Source organism: Carcharhinus amblyrhynchos, chromosome 3, assembly GCF_965287045.1.
Source record: "Carcharhinus amblyrhynchos chromosome 3, sCarAmb.v2.hapA, whole genome shotgun sequence".
In the NCBI taxonomy this organism is placed as follows: domain Eukaryota; kingdom Metazoa; phylum Chordata; class Chondrichthyes; order Carcharhiniformes; family Carcharhinidae; genus Carcharhinus; species Carcharhinus amblyrhynchos.
In genome coordinates, this window is record NC_137326.1 from 133,511,144 (window position 1) to 133,529,890 (window position 18,747).

The 18,747-nt window shown below is 43.1% G+C and overlaps 1 protein-coding gene across 1 annotated transcript; it reads right to left on the reverse strand.

Moving 5' to 3' along the window:
- Window positions 1-1,848: 1,848 nt before the first annotated feature.
- Window positions 1,849-18,046, reverse strand: LOC145341142 (extracellular calcium-sensing receptor-like). Its single transcript, XM_080186034.1, has 6 exons — window positions 17,838-18,046; window positions 16,737-17,028; window positions 9,978-10,811; window positions 7,066-7,293; window positions 4,872-4,995; window positions 1,849-2,759 (listed from the first exon to the last, which is right to left on the reverse strand). Exons 1-6 carry the CDS (start codon window positions 18,044-18,046, stop codon window positions 1,849-1,851), a joined length of 2,598 nt encoding a protein of 865 aa, XP_080042160.1.
- Window positions 18,047-18,747: the final 701 nt, after the last annotated feature.

Consider the following 18,747-nt stretch of genomic DNA (forward strand, 5'->3'; position numbering starts at 1 on the left):
ATTACAGTATTGTGAAGAGTTGATACGTGATGCCCGCAAGATGGGTAAGGTCCCATCAATGGCACCTTGCATTACAGAGAAGCTTGGAATCTTCACAGAGCTGTTTCCTCACTGTTAAGTCTACCGGGGAGGTTGCTCCAAAGAAGTCACTCGAAAAGGCAAGCTACTGGAACAAGATTGAAGAACTGTACTTCTCACATTCCATCCCTTGAGTGGCTGTAGGGGAGGTTTCCTGGGCAGGTCACTCCATGCCCCAGCACGTTTGACCCATCCTCTTAAAGTGGCTACATCCTGTAGACATAGCACTCACTGTATCTGCTTATCTATAGCAAGGGAGAATCAAATTTATTCAATTCCCTCAGGGATTTTAATTGCAGAGTTAACGTAAGCTTTCTTTTAACATGAATGAATAAACTTAAATTCTCGGAGACTCAGTGACTTGTCTAATGCAGTAGTGGACGACAAAACGGAATCAACTGTTCCAATCTGCAAGGAGGCAGATGCATAACAATTCACGGCCACACTCACTTCAAGAAGTCTCACAACACCAGGTTAAAGTCCAACAGGTTTATTTGGTCGCAACATCCACAAGCTTTCGAAGTGCAAATTGAGTTTGTGTCTTTATATACCATTTTTGTGAACAGAATTCCCACTTACCTGATGAAGGAGCAGTGCTCCGAAAACTACTGGATTTTGCTACCAAGTAAACCTGTTGGAATTTAACCTGATGTTGTGAGACTTCTTACTGTGTTTACCCCAGTCCATCGCCGGCATCTCCACATCATCACAATCACTTCCACAGCTCCAGGCACTGCTGTCCTCAGTTGGCTCTGAAACTGCATTTCTGGCTTCAACAAGTGGAATATTCAGTGAGGACATCCTTAGGACTGAACAATGGAGGGGAGCAGGCAGCTTGAAACCCTCGCCCTGCCTGGAATCAAAGCTGGCAAACCTGATGATCACATCTGCCATGGTGATTTCAGGCAGCTCTGTGATTAATATCTCCATTCCTGCCTGCCTGTAAATATTCAAACCCCATGGACATTTAGCAGGCTTTCAGGTCACACCACCACTCCATTCTGCAACAGAGATTTCCCTTTCTCTCTGTCAGAAGTTGCAGATGTGAGCAGACTCCTTTGATGTTCTCTGACAGAGAGGAAATGTTAATGTCCCTGTGGAGGAGGGAGGGGGGGTTCTCTTCTCCACAGCTGTTCACTTCAGCCAAATGTATTCAGACTGCGTGTAATTGAAATCTCCAAGCTATTCGAGAATTTTTTCTACACTTTAAACCCTCTTTATTCCAATGAAAACATTTAATCTCTTTCATTTTTATAGTGTGGAGCTTTGAAACAGGCTTTCCTTGACAGTTCAGTCCATTTCTACTCAGCCTCCAATCTGCTATGTTAATTTACCTTTCCCTTCATGCTTGAATGCATCTCAAGTACCCCATTGTTCCTAACCACATTGTTTGCAAAAACTCTAAGCCTGACTGATAGCTGTGGTTTCTTCAAATTCAATAAATTGTCTTCTTTTGCAGGCCACTAATTTTGCAAGCCAATTTAATTTTTTACAGATATAGACAGGAATGAAGATGTGAGTCACAGAGCTGCCAGAATTCACCCTGCCAGGACACTGCCTTAATAGGATTGATAAAGGGAAGACTAAACAAACACTCACATGTGTACATTACTGTTTATTTGCGCTCATACATTTTTCAAGGAATCTTCTCAATTCTACAGCCATTATGTAAAAGCGATAAATACTAATTTTAGCATAGAAGTCAATAAAAGTCAGGATACTTGTATGCTTTGATTTTGGACCAACCAAAGTTTATTAATCTTCTAGCATTCAAAGTTTGTTACTGGGTGGCTTGCCCATTAAATTTTTCTTGGTGTTCAGTTCTGGCTTCATGAGAATGATATAAACCTTAGGAGCAAATATACATGTCAGCAAACCAAAACTGGAAGACAATATGGCAAATATCTCAACAGCTACTGTGTCCTTTCCAGAGTTGATGTAAACTGGAATGAAAGTGACCCAAACAGCACAGAAAATCAGCATGCTGAAGGTAATAAACTTTGCTTCATTGAAGCTATCTGGCAACCCACGCGCTAGAAATGCAAGAACAAAGCACATAGCAGATAGTAAACCTATGTAGCCCAATACAGAATAGAAGGCTGTTGCTGACCCCACATCACATTCTAATATAATGGTTGCACGGCTATGTTCAGTATTCTTTGCAGGATATGGGGGCGATAAGGTCAACCAAAGAATACATATCACAACTTGAATTGATGGCAGAGAAAATATGGCCAGTCTTCGCTGTAGAGGGCCAGACCATTTCGCCACGTCATTGTTTGGACGCCTTGCACTGAACGCCATTAATACCATGATAGTTTTCCCAAGGATGCAAGAAATGCAAAGGACAAATGTAATAGCGAATGCTGTATGTCGCAAAATGCAGGACCAGATGGTGGGTTGACCCATGAAGAGAAGGGAGCAGAGGAAGCAGAGTATCAATGAAAATAGAAGAAGGAAACTTAACTCGGAATTGTTTGCTTTGACAATTGGGGTATTCTTGTAATGGTAGAAAACAGCAACAACAGCCAGTGATATACAAGTACCAGCTAAGGATAGTGTTGTTAATATGATTCCCATGGTGCTTCCAAAGGACAAATATTCAATTTCCTTGAGAATGCATGTGTCTCTTTCTAGGTTTGGCCAGTAATCTGAGTGACATGCCAAACAGTCCACTGAATCTGCAGAAGACAACACAGAATATTTTTCAACAAATTTCTACATAAATCTATCTCTATTTATGAAACTAGAGAGACACAACTAGCCCAAAAGCACTTATTTAGAATCAGAGAATCCCTACAATGCAGAAGGAGGCCATTCAGTCCTTCGAGTCTGCACCACCCACAATTCCACCCACGCCCTATTTCTGTAACCCCACAAATTTTACCTGCTAATCCCCTGATACTTGGATTATTTTAGCATGGCCAGTCAACCTAACCCGCACGTCTTTAGACTGTGGAAAGAAACAAGAGCACCCAGAGGAAACCCACACAGACACAGGGAAAATGTGCAAGCTCCACACAGACCGAAGCTGGAATTGAACCTGGTCCCTGACGCTGTGAGGCAGCAGTGCTAATCACTGTGCCACAGTGCCGTCCCAAACAAATAGCCTGGTTTTTACGTTTAAGTTTATTTAGCACTGCAATGAAGTTACTATGAAAGTCTGCTTGTCACCACATTCCAGCGCTTGTTTGCTTACACTAAGGGAGAATTTAACATGCATCTCACCAGCAGTGCTAACCACTGTGCCATCCATGATTTCCCTTCATGACTTTTGATAATGCTTTGTGAAGAACCTTTACCATTCTAAATTGCTAATCAATGTTTCCCATTCAACGATCAGGATGTGTGATGTGTAAAACTATAGCATCCTGCAGCACAGAAGGAGGCCATTCGGTCCATCAAGTTTATGTTGAGAAGGGTTTGAAAGCATTTTCCCCAATTTTATCTGACTGTTTAGCCTGATCTGTCAAGCGTTTTACCTTTGGATAGAACACTCCAAAACTTACTTGAAAGTTTACAAACTTTACTCAAATTTGTCAGTTTGGAATTGGTTTGCTCTTCCATTGATCAGCTGCAACTTAAACAGGTTACAAATATTCGGATGGGATTGCTAAACTTATTTTTGGCTTTTAAATGCTAGCAGGTTACTTTCTCAGCCAGTCCCCAAATTTCAACAATGCAAAGTACAGGTTTATCTGCTCAAATATATTAGTTACATAGAGAGATTTGCAAAACTAGAATTGTTGTCCTTCAAGCAGTGAGATTAGGAGGAGATTCAATACGGGTGTTCAAATCCGTGAAAACTTCTGGTGAATTTAAGAAGGAGATACTGCTCCCACCAGGAGTTAACACTACTCAAGATCTGCAGACTTAATGGAATTGACAAAAACACAAGCGAGGTGTATTATTTAATGTGACAAAATATATCATGATCAGTAATGCACTGTCTAAAATTAGATTCAATATTAACTTCCCAAAGAATTGAGTAAATACTTAACGGGGGAAAATTCAGAGCTTGACGATAGAGCAAGTGTGTGTAAATGAGTTGGATAAATCTTCAAACAGCCAACAGAGACACAATGGACTGATTATCCACATTCTATGTGGATTCTATGATCTGGAAATATCTATGTACTGTGCAATTTAATTTGATCATCTTCATCTACATTCTTCCATATTTCCTGTTCTCTGAGCCGATATGATCTGTGCAATATGCATCTCCTCAAAGTTTCTTCCCGCTCAGTTGAGTGTTTTGCAAATGAAATGAATCCTATTTGTATCCACCCCAGATGGGAAAATGGAGTTGAGATTGAAGATCAGGCCTGATATTATTGAATGGTATCGTAGGCTCATGGGGCATGTTGTCAATTCTTGCTCCTATTTCTTATTTCTTTTTTTCTTATGTAACATTGCACATGGAAATTAAGAAGCCTTGGGAAAGAGATTGTGGTGGTGTGAAAAACAGACTGCCAATTTATTCTGCTCCATTTTGCTGTATTTTCCCAAAAGTAATTTCACTCTCATACTTTTCAATAAAAGGGTGAATGTAAGACCCACATGACGTATTATGACACTGCTAAGGAGCAGCCTTTCAAGGCCATAAGATCACTGATCCAAGTAGATAGATCATGAAACCAATTAACATATAGCTTGCCCTCAATGTCATCAAGATGTGATTAGGCAGACTGATACAGATAGAAAGAGAAATATAGATATATAGCTAAATAAATGCAGATAAATGAACAGATAGACAATTATGTATGGACAGGTATACAGATAGATATACACACCAGTTTGGTTACTAATTTCACCTTCAGCACAGGGTATGCAATCATAACAACAAATTGGCTGCCCAGCTCTGGCTCCTTTCCTTGTTCCGGGTTGACAGGTTTCACTACACTTTGACTCAATGACCTGGATGTGAAATGAACAGTAAAATTCCACTTTATTACATGTGTATTTTATACAAATAAGATCTGTTTAACCTGGAGAGAAATTCTGACATTTGTTTCATTTCCCGTCATGTGTACAAAAATGAACCGATGACTGGTATATTGACACAGAATAGCTTTTGCTTTTGTATCTTGCAGATTGCAGTAATCATTAGAAACACCAGAAGTTGATTAAACAAAATCTCTCTGTCTATCTGCATTCATCTTTTGTTCAGATTCATTTTGTTCCTGGTACTCATTGGGGTAGACTGAACTTTGTGTGATGCAGATTGGAGGCAGCGAGTTGTCATCAAGGAGGAAATAGCGAGGCATCTTGAGGGGAACTGCTTGATAGAGCAGACGCAGCACGGTTTCCTTAAAGGGAAGTCGTGTCTGACAAATTTACTGGAGTTCTATGAGGATGTGTCTAGGGCGGTGGATAGAGGAGAGCCGGTGGATGTGGTCTTTCTGGATTTTCAGAAGGCGTTTGACAAGGTACCTCACAAGAGGTTATTGCAGAAGGTAAGGGGGCATGGAGTTGGGGGTAGGGTGTTAGCGTGGATAGAGGGCTGGTTGTCAAATAGGAGGCAGAGAGTGGGGGTCAATGGGTGCTATTCGGATTGGCGGATGGTGACAAGTGGAGTGCCCCAGGGGTCGGTTCTGGGGCCTCAGCTATTTACCATTTATATAGATGATCTGGAGGAGGGAACCGAGTGTAGGGTGTCAAAATTTGCTGATGACACCAAAATTGGTGGAAAGGCAAATTGTGCGGAGGGTGGGGATAGTCTACAGAAGGATCTAGATAGGCTGGGCGAATGGGCCAGGAAATGGCAAATGGAATTTAATGTTGGCAAGTGTGAGGTGGTCCACTTTGGTAGGAATAATGGTAGGAAGGATTACTACTTACGTGGAGAAAAACTGCATCAGGCGACGGTGCAGAGGGACCTCGGGGTCCTTGTGCATGAGTCGCAAAAACCCAGCTTGCAGGTGCAGCAGGTGGTCAGGAAGGCGAATGGGATGCTGGCCTTCATAGCGAGGGAGATTGAATATAAAAGTAGGGAGGTCTTGCTGCAGCTGTATAGGGCATTGGTGAGGCCGCAGCTGGAGTACTGTGTGCAGTTTTGGGCGCCGTACTTACGCAAGGATATTTTGGCCTTGGAGGGAGTGCAGAGGAGGTTTACTAGGCTGATGCCGGAGTTGAAGGGGTTGAGCTATGAGGAGAGGCTGAATAAATTAGGCTTGTACTCGTTAGAGTTTAGAAGAATGAGGGGAGATCTCATTGAGACGTATAAGATGATGAATGGGATGGATAGGATAGAGGTGGAGAGACTCTTCCCGCTCAGAAAGGATAGTAGGACTAGGGGGCACAGCCTCAAGATAAAGGGGGGGCGGTTTAGAACGGAGTTGAGGAGGAACTTCTTCACTCAAAGGGTGGTGAATCTCTGGAATTCTCTGCCCGTTGAAGTGGTGGAGGCTGCCTCGCTAAATATTTTTAAGATGCGGGTTGATGGGTTTTTGATAAGCAAGGGGATTAAGGGTTATGGGGAGAGGGCGGGAATGTGGAGCTGAGCCAAGACAGATCAGCCATGATCTTATTGAATGGCGGGGCAGGCTCGAAGGGCTAGTTGGCCTACTCCTGCTCCTATTTCTTATGTTCTTATGTTCTTGGCAGATTGGTATTGATTCTCAGGTCCATCAAAATTGAGAGAGTTGTAAAATGGGCTGCCAACCCACTTTCACCCGATTTATAATATTGCATAAAGTCAAGATCCAATTACACTCTGTACAACTTCCAAATCTGTTTCTTTTGTCTTTATATCTGCCTGAATGTTTTTGTCTTTTCTCTAACTGGGCTCCTTTCATTGTGGTGAGAATCCACAATCTCTGTCTCTCACGCTATGTGAACATGTTTGCTTGTCCATCTCTTAACCTTTCCCATTCTTACAGTGGTGAATTTTAGTTGTTGCTGAACATAATCCTTACATCTACGATGACTTTTGCCACACAATCACCAAGCTGCACTGAATAAGTTATTTACATATTTGTGCCTTACCATTTTTTGTCCTCCGTTCCACACTATGCGCTCTTCGTCTAGAACAAGTTCTTTCCCTGCACTGACAGATGCATCATACTGGCCAACTTTAACGTACTTAATGTTCCCATTTGCTGCCAGCTGCCAGTTCAGGAGATCATAGGCTGCTAGAGGATCACCATTGGCATCGAATCTCACTTCATCTCCAAATGCAGTTGTGAATTCCACTTTCTTTAAGTAATAAAGGACCTTTGCAAAGAAATCACAGAACATTCTTATGGTTTTACTGCGATACCTGTAATATTTAAAACCAACATTGTGACGTAGCTGAAGTTATGCTCTAAATTATATTGAGTGGCTGTAGTTGTCTTTTAGATATTTGCGTCTGTTACGAGTTCTGGGTCCTCACTCCAGAACCTGACCACACAACCTCAACTGACACTCCAGTGATGTATCAAGATTCTGCTTCACCATTGGCGATGTCATCTTTCCGATGGACATCTGTCCTCTCAAGTGGAAGCAAATGATCACTTTACACTATTTGAATGAACACGGATGAGTTCTGCTGATGTCATGGCAATATTTATTCCACAACCAATGACTGAAAGAGATGCTCAGGTCATTTATTCCGTAATTCTTTCTGGGAGATTGCTGTGCTTGTGTTACTACTTTATGCAAGTAACTTTACTTCAATAGTACTTCATTGGCATGAATAGTGTGGCATCAACACAAGTTCTTTCTTTCTTTGAAACACAAAAATAGTCAGGACTATTTTCATTTCTAAAATGCAATAAAGCCCAGTGATCTGATAGCCCAAAGCTGGAACTCCTGGCAACTTTCTAAACTCCTTTTGGAGAATATTCAGTGTTGCTTGAAGAGTAGGGTGTTTCCATCCAAATTTTGTTAATGAATGGAGCTTTGTTTAAAATTTGGTTGCTGCTAAACCCAACTAGACTCCTCTTCCCCTCCCACTTCCATTTGTTTCAGATCAGTAAATTAGTCTGGCTGCAGCCTAATCTAAAAGTCTATAAGTTTTCAAATGTATCTACTGGAGTTAAGGTGTCACAATTGGGCACCCAGGTGGAATACTTATTTCAAATTGTAAGAGAAAGAAAATCAGTTATTTCCTGCTAATTTCAGAGAAACTGAAATACCTGACAGTAATTGGTACCTAATTGGCCTCATAATAAAGAAAGCTTCCCATTTCTATAGTTCCCCTCACAAAGTCTTTGGGTGCGATCTTACCGCCTGTTCACGCCAACTCTGTTCACTGCAGCGGGACGGGAAAATCCTGCTGGTGTGAATGGTCAGAAAATTCTGGCCAGGATGTCGCTAAGTGCTCCACAATCAATTACACACATTTGAGATCTAGTTGAATTTATAATGTGAGAAAAAAGGGAGGCAATTTCAATACAGTGGACTCCCACAAGTTGCAATGAGGTAAATAAGCGGGTTATTTATTTTAGATAATACAGTGATACAAAAACAAAAACTGGATGCTGGAAGTCTGAGCTTATGGATAGTAGGCTGGATGGTGGTGTAGTGGTAATGTCAGTGTGCTAATAATTCCAGGACCTAGCATGGTGCACTCTGGACCTGAGTTCAAATCCCACAGTGGAGCTGTTGGAATTCAATTTATAAGTCAGGAAAATAGGTTTAGTTTCAGTTATGGTTACTATGAAGCTATCATTTTTTTTGTGCTGTAAACTCAGCTGTCCTTCTCGGGGAGGAAATTTACCATTCTGGCCAAAATGTGACTCCAGATCCACAGCAGTTTGGTTGACTCTTAACTACCCTCTGAAATGGTCCAGCAAACCAACTTAGTTGAAGTAGAATTAGGGGTAGATAACAAATGCTGGCATTGCCAGGGATGTCTGCAGCCGAAGAAAGAATTCAGAAAAAAGCTCAAAAAACTCAGCAGGTCAGGTAGCATTGTGGAAAGAAACAGAACCAACACTTCAGGCCAATTAGCTTTCACCAGTCTCTGAACCTGAATGCTGGCTGACCTGCTGAGTTTTTGTTCCTATTTGTTCTAGATATTTGTTTAGATTTACATGTTTTCCTGGACAGAATAATATCATGGGGCTCTTTATGCCAACCTAAGAGGGGAGATGTATCTTGGCTTAATGTCTCATCTGATGCTCAATGTATCAGTTTACAGTATAAGGAAATAGACAAGCTCTAAACACATCCTATCTGTCAAAGCAGCATATCCTCAATTACTGTCAACTACACCACACCAGGTAGACAAGTAATTTCAAAAAAATGAATGCATGAAATTGACTGCAAAACCAGCCTCCTGTCCATCGACTCCGTCTATACTTCCTGCTGCCTTGGAGAAGCAGCCAGCGTAACCACGGACCTGGACTTACTCTCTTCCACCTTCCTCTGTCGGGAAAAAGATACAAAAGGCTGAGGTCATGCAGCAGCTGATTCAAGAACAGCTTCTTCCCTGCTACCATCAGACTATTGAACTGACCTATCTCATATTAAGTTGAATTTTCTGTACACCCTAGCTATGACCGTAACACTCTATAATGCTTTGTCTGTATAGTGTTCAAGAAACAATACTTTTCACTGCATCCCAGTAAATGTGACAATAATAAATCAAATCAAATCAAAAGAATCTGGTATTCACCACCACAAGGCAGTGGTTGAAGCAAAAGTTTTAGAAGCATTTATGGGTAAACTGGACAGGAATATGCAGGAGATGGGTTACGATGGCATGTTTGGATGAGGAAAAATGGGAGGAGGCACATGTGGAGCATAAACACCAGCATAGACCGGTTGGACCGAATGGTCTATTTCTGTGTTCTACATCGTATGTAATCCTGTGTAATCTGATGGGGCATTGTTCCGTACAGTGAATGGAATTTTAATCTCATATAATCTGTAGAGTGGGTGAATGTAAGTTTAAATAAAATACAACTTACCTGCCAAGGTTTAAGTTTTGAAATATCTGGACATGTTTTGTTGACAAATGGCCCTTGGCCATTTTTACACTGTAACATATTATGTATGGAATGGGCCACAGCATAAACAGCTCTATACGTATTATACGAAACTCGCAATTGTGATTCATCAGTGAATATGTTTTGGGCAACTGTTAGATCTTCTTGTCCAGTGCACTCATGTTCTAAAGGCCCAAGCCTTGTTTTCCCCGTGCTGTTGTATGCTGTCCATGTGCAGTGAAACACAGCTTCCCAAAACTGCTTAATGAATTCATTGCCTGGATACTTATTTGGATGGAGCCTAACCAGGAACTGTTTAATCCCTGGAATATCAGTTCTACGAATTGCCCAGCCCAATGTCCCACCCATAACATCAGAATTGACCGCTTGTGAGAGCAATGCTGCTGTGCTCCAGCCTTCACTTGCCAACCATTGCAGTCCAGTGACATTCTGGTGTACAAGTTCTTCCACCAAGAAGTTCAGGTCTATCTCGGGAGAAAAGACAAGAATAACTTTGACTTTTGACTTTTTAATGAGCTCGACTTGATGCAAGATTTTCTCTTTGTCGTAAACTTTGGGAAGATATTCCGCGAAAGCGACGCAGGCTCCAATTTTAGTGACTTGTTCCACGAAGGCTGAAATTCCCAGGTGGCCATAATCATCATCGGATCCGAACGCTGCCAGCCAGGTCCAACCAAAATGTTTCACCAGCTGCACAAACGCTGCGACCTGGAAATAATCACTGGGTACAGTCCGGAAAAAAGTGGGAAATTCCTTTTTATCACTCAGGCATCCGCAGGAAGAAAAATAGCTAATCTGTGAAAACATCAAGAAGAGATTTAACTTTTATTTTAATACTTATATTATCTTCTAAAAAGCCCGGACTACAAACTGTTCATTCACAAAGAAGTAGATTTTCAATTTGCCGCCACGACATAAAGCAAGCATTGCGAATTGGCCAACTGATAAATGGTCTTGTCACATTGAATTTCCCTTGAATTCAATGGGAGTAAATCCATCAGGGTCCTGTCATGCGGTCCACGGCATCAGTGTTATGCCATGTGAGAAAATCTAATCTTAGCATCCCTAACTGATGAGCTCACATACGCATTTGTAACAACATTTGTAACCCTACTGGCAGCACTGTGGCAAACGGCGGCACAGTGGCACAGTGGTTAGCGCTGCTACCTCTCAGAGCCAGGGACTAGGGTTGGATCCCCGGCTTGGGTCACTGTCTGTGTGGATTTTGCACATTCTCCCCGTTTCTGCACGGGTTTCCTCTGGGTGCTCTGGTTTCCTCCCACAGTCCAACGACGTGCTGGTTAGGCGCATTGACCAGAACGGACGCCAGAGTCCCGCGACTAGGGGAATTTCGCAACAACTTCATTACAGTGTTAATGTAAGACTTTACTTGTGACGAATAAATAAACTTTAGAAACTTTACTTCATAATAAGTGTCAAATTTGTCCAAATTTGCAAGTAAGGAAACTGTAATAATGTCACAGAATCACAGAACTGTTATGGAGCAGATGAAGGCCATTTGGCCCATCATGTTTTCATTGCCTCTCCAAACAAGTGCCATTCCTCTGTCTTTTCCCTTACCCCTGTACATTGTTTCCATTCAAATAATGATCTAATTCCATCCTGAATGCTCCCTTTGAACCTGCCTCCACCACACTTCCAGGCAGTGCATGCAGATCTGAACCACTCGCTGTGTGAAAACAGTTTTTCTCACAGACTTGTTGGCTCTGTCCTTAGGTTAAGAAGATTCTAATCAGCACTAACCAGTGGAGAAAGGCGTGTCAAATGAATGCCTTCTGTCCTTGGTCACTTTATTAATTATAGTAATTTGTCAGCTTAGTAGATCAAAAAATGTATGATCGTAGGACTTTTTCCATGTTGCAATTTGATGGATATTAGCATGTGTACAATTCTGGTCACCCTATTTTTGAAAAGATATTATTAAACTAGAAAAAGTGCAGAAAATATATACTAGGATACTACCAAAGCTTAATGGTTTGAGTTAAAAGGGGAGGTTGGAAAGACTGGGATTTTTTCCCCTGGTTGGTGAGCAAACTGCACACGGTACAGTGATGCAGCAGGACATAGGCAAAGAGAAGGGGAAAAGGAACGTAGTAGTGATTGGAGATAGTGGGTGAAGGGTATTGACACTGTCCTTTGTCACAATGACAAAGTGCACAGAAGGGTGTGTTGTCTGCCTGGTGCTCGGGTACAGGATGTCGCAGCTGGGCTGCAGAGGAATCTGGAGTGGGAGGGTGAGAACCCGGTTGTGGTGGTACATGTGGGTGCCAGCGACGTAGGCAAAGTGCGGACTGAGGATCTGGGGAGGGAGTATGAGAAGCTGGGAATGGAATTAAAAAGTAGAACCGACAAGGTGGTCTTCTCTGGGCTACTGCCTGAACCGAGTGCAGACGGGCGTAGGGTTGACAGGATAAAGGAAGTGAATGGGTGGCTCAGAGATTGGTGTGGGAGGAATGGGATCGAATTTATGGGGCATTGGCACCAGTATTGGGGTAGGTGGGACTTGTTCGGGCGGGATGGGGTTGGTCTGAATCGTGCTGGGACCAGAGTGCTGGCGAATCGAGTAAAGAGGACTGTAGACAGGGCTTTAAACTAATTAGGGGGGGGGAGGGTGCGAGGGTAGGTGATGTTAGGAGGTCTACAGTTAAGGATAGGGTACAGGTAAGGGAAGAGGCTGAGGATGTCCCAAGTGGTGGCGTTACGGCAAATAGGGTCCAGAAGAAGGCTGGGATGAAAGCGCTTTATCTGAATGCACGAAGCATTCGGAATAAAGTGGATGAGCTGGTGGCGCAGATCGACACAAATGGATACGATCTGCTGGCCATTACAGAGACGTGGCTGCAAGGTGACAGGGACTGGGAGATGAATGTACAGGGCTATCAAGTGTTTAGGAAGGATAGGCAGGAGGAAAGAGGGGGTGGCGTAGCTCTGCTGATTAAGGACAGCATCAAGGTGGTAGCAAGGGATGATATCGGAGCCAAAGAGCAGAAAGTGGAATCGTTGTGGGTGGAGATTAGGAACAGCAAAGGGAGGAAGACGCTGGTGGGTGTCGTCTATAGGCCCCCGAATAATGATCTGGAGGTGGGGCGGGCTGTTAACGCGCAAATAAGTGCGGCGTGCAGGAATGGGACGGCAGTAGTTATGGGGGATTTCAATCTGCATATTGATTGGTCGACCCATGTTGGACGAGGTGGGCTCGAGGAGGAGTTCTTGGAATGCTGCCGGGATAGTTTCCTGGAACAGTGTGTGTTGGAGCCGACGAGGGAGCGAGCTATCTTGGATCTGGTGCTATGTAATGAGGCAGGTAGAATTAGGGACCTTGAGGTGAAGGATCCTCTTGGAGAGAGTGATCATTGTATGGTGGAGTTTCTGTTGCAGATGGAGGAGGAGAAAGTGGGTTCCCGGACACGTGTCCTTTGTTTGAATAGAGGGGAGTATGGTAGGATGAGAGAAGAATTGGCGAATGTGGACTGGGGGAGCGCGTTGGAAGGTAGGTCTGCTGAGGAGCAGTGGAGGATCTTTAAGGAGATCTTTCTTGGTGCTCAGCAGAAATTTATTCCGATGGTTAAAAAGGACAGTAGGAAGAGAGGTAATAAGCCGTGGATAACGAAGGAGGTGAAGGAAAGTGTTAAATTAAAAGCGGAGGAATTTAGAGTAGCTAAGAGCAGTGGGCGAGAAGAGGATTGGGAAAGGTTTAAATGTCAACAAAGATTGACAAAAAAGTTGATAAAGGAGGGTAGAAGAAGCTATGAAGCTGGGCTAGCACTTAATATAAAAAAGGATAGCAAGAGTTTTTATAAATATATAAAAAGGAAGAGGCTGGCTAGGGTGAACGTTGGTCCCTTAGCGGATGAGAAAGGGGACCTAGTGGTAGGGGATGGGGATATGGCTAAGGTCTTGAATAACTTTTTTGTTTCTGTCTTCACGGAGGAGGACGTGAATAATTTGCCGGGTGTTAGCGATGGAAAGGTGGTAGGACTGGAGGGTCTTAATGACATTACTGTTACTAGAGAGGTGGTGCGCGACAGACTGGAGGGGCTGATTGTGGACAAGTCCCCAGGACCGGATGGAATGCATCCGAGGGTTCTGAAAGAAATGGCGGAGGTGATAGTGGATGCCTTGGTGGTTATTTTCCAGACGTCGCTGGATTCCGGGGAAGTGCCGGAGGATTGGAAAACGGCTAATGTTACGCCGTTGTTTAAGAAGGGTGCCAGGCAAAAGGCGGGGAATTACAGGCCGGTTAGTTTAACGTCTGTGGTAGGTAAAATGTTAGAATCCGTCATTAAGGAGGAAATTGCGAGGCATCTTGAAGGGAATTGCTTGATAGGGCAGACGCAACACGGTTTCATTAAAGGGAAGTCGTGTCTGACAAATTTACTGGAGTTCTATGAGGATGTGTCTAGGGCGGTGGATAGAGGAGAGCCGGTGGATGTGGTCTTTCTGGATTTTCAGAAGGCGTTTGATAAGGTACCTCACAAGAGGTTACTGCAGAAGGTCAGAGGACATGGAGTTGGGGGTAGGGTGTTAGCGTGGATAGAGGATTGGTTGTCAAATAGGAGGCAGAGAGTGGGGGTCAATGGGTGCTATTCGGATTGGCGGTTGGTGACTAGTGGGGTGCCCCAGGGGTCGGTGCTGGGGCCTCAGCTATTTACCATTTATATAGATGATCTGGAGGAGGGAACCGAGTGTAGGGTGTCGAAATTTGCTGATGACACCAAGATTGGGGGAAAGGCAAATTGTGTGGAGGGTGTGGAGAGTCTGCAGAAGGATCTAGATAGGCTGGGCGAATGGGCCAGGAAATGGCAAATGGAATTTAATGTTGGCAAGTGTGAGGTGGTCCACTTTGGTAGGAAGAATGGTAGGAAGGACTATTACTTACGTGGCGAAAAACTGCAGCAGGCGACGGTGCAGAGGGACCTCGGGGTCCTTGTGCATGAGTCGCAAAAACCCAGCCTGCAGGTGCAGCAGGTGGTCAGGAAGGCGAATGGGATGCTGGCCTTCATAGCGAGGGGGATTGAATATAAAAGTAGGGAGGTCTTGCTGCAGCTGTATAGGGCACTGGTGAGGCCGCAGCTGGAGTACTGTGTGCAGTTTTGGGTGCCGCACCTGCGCAAGGATATTTTGGCCTTGGAGGGAGTGCAGAGGAGGTTTACTAGGCTGATACCGGAGTTGAGGGGGTTGAGCTATGAGGAGAGGCTGAATAAACTAGGCTTGTACTCGTTAGAGTTTAGAAGAATGAGGGGAGATCTCATTGAGACGTATAAGATGATGAATGGGATGGATAGGATAGAGGTGGAAAGACTCTTCCCGCTCAAAAAAGACAGTAGGACTAGGGGGCACAGCCTCAAGATAAAGGGGGGGCGGTTCAGAACGGAGTTGAGGAGGAACTTCTTCACTCAAAGGGTGGTGAATCTCTGGAATTCTCTGCCCGTTGAAGTGGTGGAGGCTGCCTCGCTAAATATTTTTAAGAAGCGGGTTGATGGGTTTTTGATAAGAGAGGGGATTAAGGGTTATGGGGAGAGGGCGGGAAAGTGGAACTGAGCCACGACAGATCAGCCATGATCTTATTGAATGGCGGGGCAGGCTCGAAGGGCCAGATGGCCTACTCCTGCTCCTATTTCTTATGTTCTTATGTTCTTATGTTCTTATGAGTGTAGGAGGCTCAGGGGTGATCTTACAGAGGTCTATAATTAATGAGGAATATAGATAAGGTAGATAATCAACATCTTTTCTCAAAGTTAGAGGAGTCTAAAATGAGAGGGCATAGGTTTAAGGTGAGAGGGGAGAGATACAGAAGGGCATTTTTTTCACACAGAGGGTAGTGAGGGTCTGGCACAAGCTGCCAGAGTCAATAGTAGAGGTGGGTACAATTTTGCCTTTTAAAAAGCATTTAACAGTTACATGGTTCAGATGGATATAGAGGGATATGGGCCAAACACAGGCAATTGGGACTAGCTTAGTGGTCAAAACTAGGCAGCATGGACAAGTTGGGCCAAACCTCTATGTGAAAATAGATAAACTTTTCCTTTCAGAAATCCTTTGGCTTGTGAAACACAGACTAAAGCTCTCTCTGCTTTGCCTTAACACTATATCTTAACGCAAACCTTCAAAGATCAACAAACCAGCCTGACCCCTTTTGTTTCTAGTACCAGATAACACGTGAGATTAACATTAGGCACCAGTGAGAACTGGGGGTTGTACCGCAACAGGAACTAAAACTAAGAAACTATTCAAATTTCACTCAGAATGCTGACAACCAGAAAAGAGAGAAGACACTAAATCTGTTTTTGTGTATTGGATTTGATTACAGATTTCACAGCAGTTGCTTCATTTTGTTATTGAATCCATTTGTACATGAAGACACATATTTATTCAGCAGGATTTGGGCGTGTTCATCTCTCTGCTTTAAGAATTCATTTGAGTGTTGATAACCAGTAACAACATTAGGAGGGGAATTTAGAATGTAGAATTGATTTAAACTGAACATTGCCTGCGTCTAATTTCATAACTTGTATAGCTTTCCCTCCTTCTCTCAAATTCCCTTCCACCTCATTCTGAAAATTCAATTCCAAACCAGAAAGGTGGCCTCCAATATCTCAGTTTGTGTGAGCTTTAGTGCAGGCTGTGAGACTCTGAAGGGCATCACTTGACCTCGATGCTACTGACAAACAGTTTCATGTTAAATGTTTTGTTGCTTACCATTGGTATTCCGAAAAGACCCACCGTCCTGGCAATTACTATGGATTGTGTTGAACCAGAATCGCCGATCACTGCATGCACTGTTGAGCCTTCATTACATTTCAAAAGTGTAACACTTTCCTCTTGACCATTAAGAACTGTCAGGGCCGCTCTCAGCGCCAGTGTTGGGGTGGCACAGGAATCATAAATCTTATAGCCCAGCGAGATGTTGGGGAGAAGCATCGGGTCATTATTAATTTCTTCAATAGCAAAGATCATTAGCTGAACCCAACGAAAAGCTCTCAGATGAAAACTGTCAGAAACAAAAGCATGAAAATGGCACACGTTCGTAAGTATTTGTGTAACCGGGTCTTTCATACACTGTTACACCAGCAAGGCATACTGAGAACATAGATTTCATTTTAATTTTATATTTTCTATGTATTATTGTCACAAGTAGGCTTACATTAACACTGCAATGAAGTTACTGCGAAAATGCCCTAGTCACCACACTCGGGTACACAGAAGGAGAATTTAGCATGGCCAATACATCTCACCAGCACATCTTTCAGACTCTGGGAGGAAAGAGGAGCACCCGGAAGAAACCCAGCTGACACGGGGAGAACATGCAGACTCCGCTCAAACAATGATCTAAGCCAGGAATTGAACGTTTGCGGGTCCCTTGCACTGTGCGGCTGTAGTGCTCACCACTGTGTCACCGTGCCGCCCATTGTACAACGTAATTACACAATAACATTTTTCAATCTCTCAAGAAATAACGAAGTACAGCTATGAGAGTAACCAAAGCCTATAGCGAAATGAAAAATAAATAGCGCAGCTCATTTCTTTACTGTGTCAGACGTCAATTCATATTTATTTGATCGAGAGATTAATTTAGGGACAACTGAAATGTACATTCATTGTAAATGCTTCCCCTTCATAACAACATTTCCTTTGGCTTCAGGTCTGTGGCTCTGACTCCTGCCTCAATATATTCCTTCCCTTTCTCTGCCTTCAGCGAGTTTGGACCAATTCTGTGGCCATTTTTTCCTGAAATCTCTTTGAGTCTCTATCTGTTTCTCCATTTTTACTCAATAATAACATCAAGAAGATCACACTCACTCTAAGCAGCTCGGTGTCTCTGGTTGGGTTTGGTAGGAAGTCTCAGCAGGCACTCCTCGATAATGAATGGGGAAAATGCCACCGATGATGATGTCCCCATCCTGTGCGAGTTCCGGCAAATTAAATCTTCCTTGAAGTCTGCAATTTAGATCGTCTTTGGCAAACACACAGGCCACCAAACCAAGTAGCACCCAACACAGCAAATACATTGCAATTGTCACTGGCAGAGTCTGCTGCTGGACAGTTACAAACAGTAGGTTTTTTTTCTTATATTGAGTTATTATTGACAACTGAACAAGCATCAAAAACGTAATTAAAACAACAGAAACCCCACGTGTACTTCAGGTTTAGCAACCCCTGCAGCACTGTCTGATAATTGTGTTCCGTTGTCTGCACCAAAGTTAGTTTAACTTCGTTCAAATTAGCTTGAGTCACTGGAAACAATTTCAGGGAATTAAGCTGAGAGCAGGAATGAAAGGATTCTTTTTCCTGGAATTCCACCCTGTGCAATGAAAATGGTAAACATGGAAAAACAAATTATTTGGTAAATAATGAATGCTCCTTATGTAGTTTGCGAAGTATATTTACTTTGATAAGGTTCTGTCCTTGTTTTCTTTGATGGCAAGTTTCAGTGTGAAGAATCAGGGAACAAGAATTTAGTCTAGTTCATTGGAAGCAGATGCCTATGTGATTTGAACTGATCTGAATTTTCTGAACAAGTTGGTCCTGATTTTTGCTGCTATGAAAGGAGCTGAACACAGTATTGCATCAGAGTAGCAATAAATCTCTGTGTCCATATCTAATTCTGCACCCACAATACATAGTAACCTGTCTGTTGTCTCACTAACGTGTAATGTCATTTCCAAGACTTCCTCTTCTTATTTAAGGTTTCTGCATTTGCAGTTTTCCC

Bases quoted from the DNA above. Each gene is read 5' to 3' on its own strand.
- LOC145341142 (XM_080186034.1), bottom strand. From the start codon at position 18,046: ATGTATTTGCTGTGTTGGGTGCTACTTGGTTTGGTGGCCTGTGTGTTT. The intron at 10,812-16,736 runs GTAAGCAACAAA...ATGTTTTCACAG, and splicing joins GTCTTTTCGGAATACCAATG to ATTAGCTATTTTTCTTCCTG. The intron at 4,996-7,065 runs GTAAGGCACAAA...TTTCACATCCAG, and splicing joins GGAACGGAGGACAAAAAATG to GTCATTGAGTCAAAGTGTAG.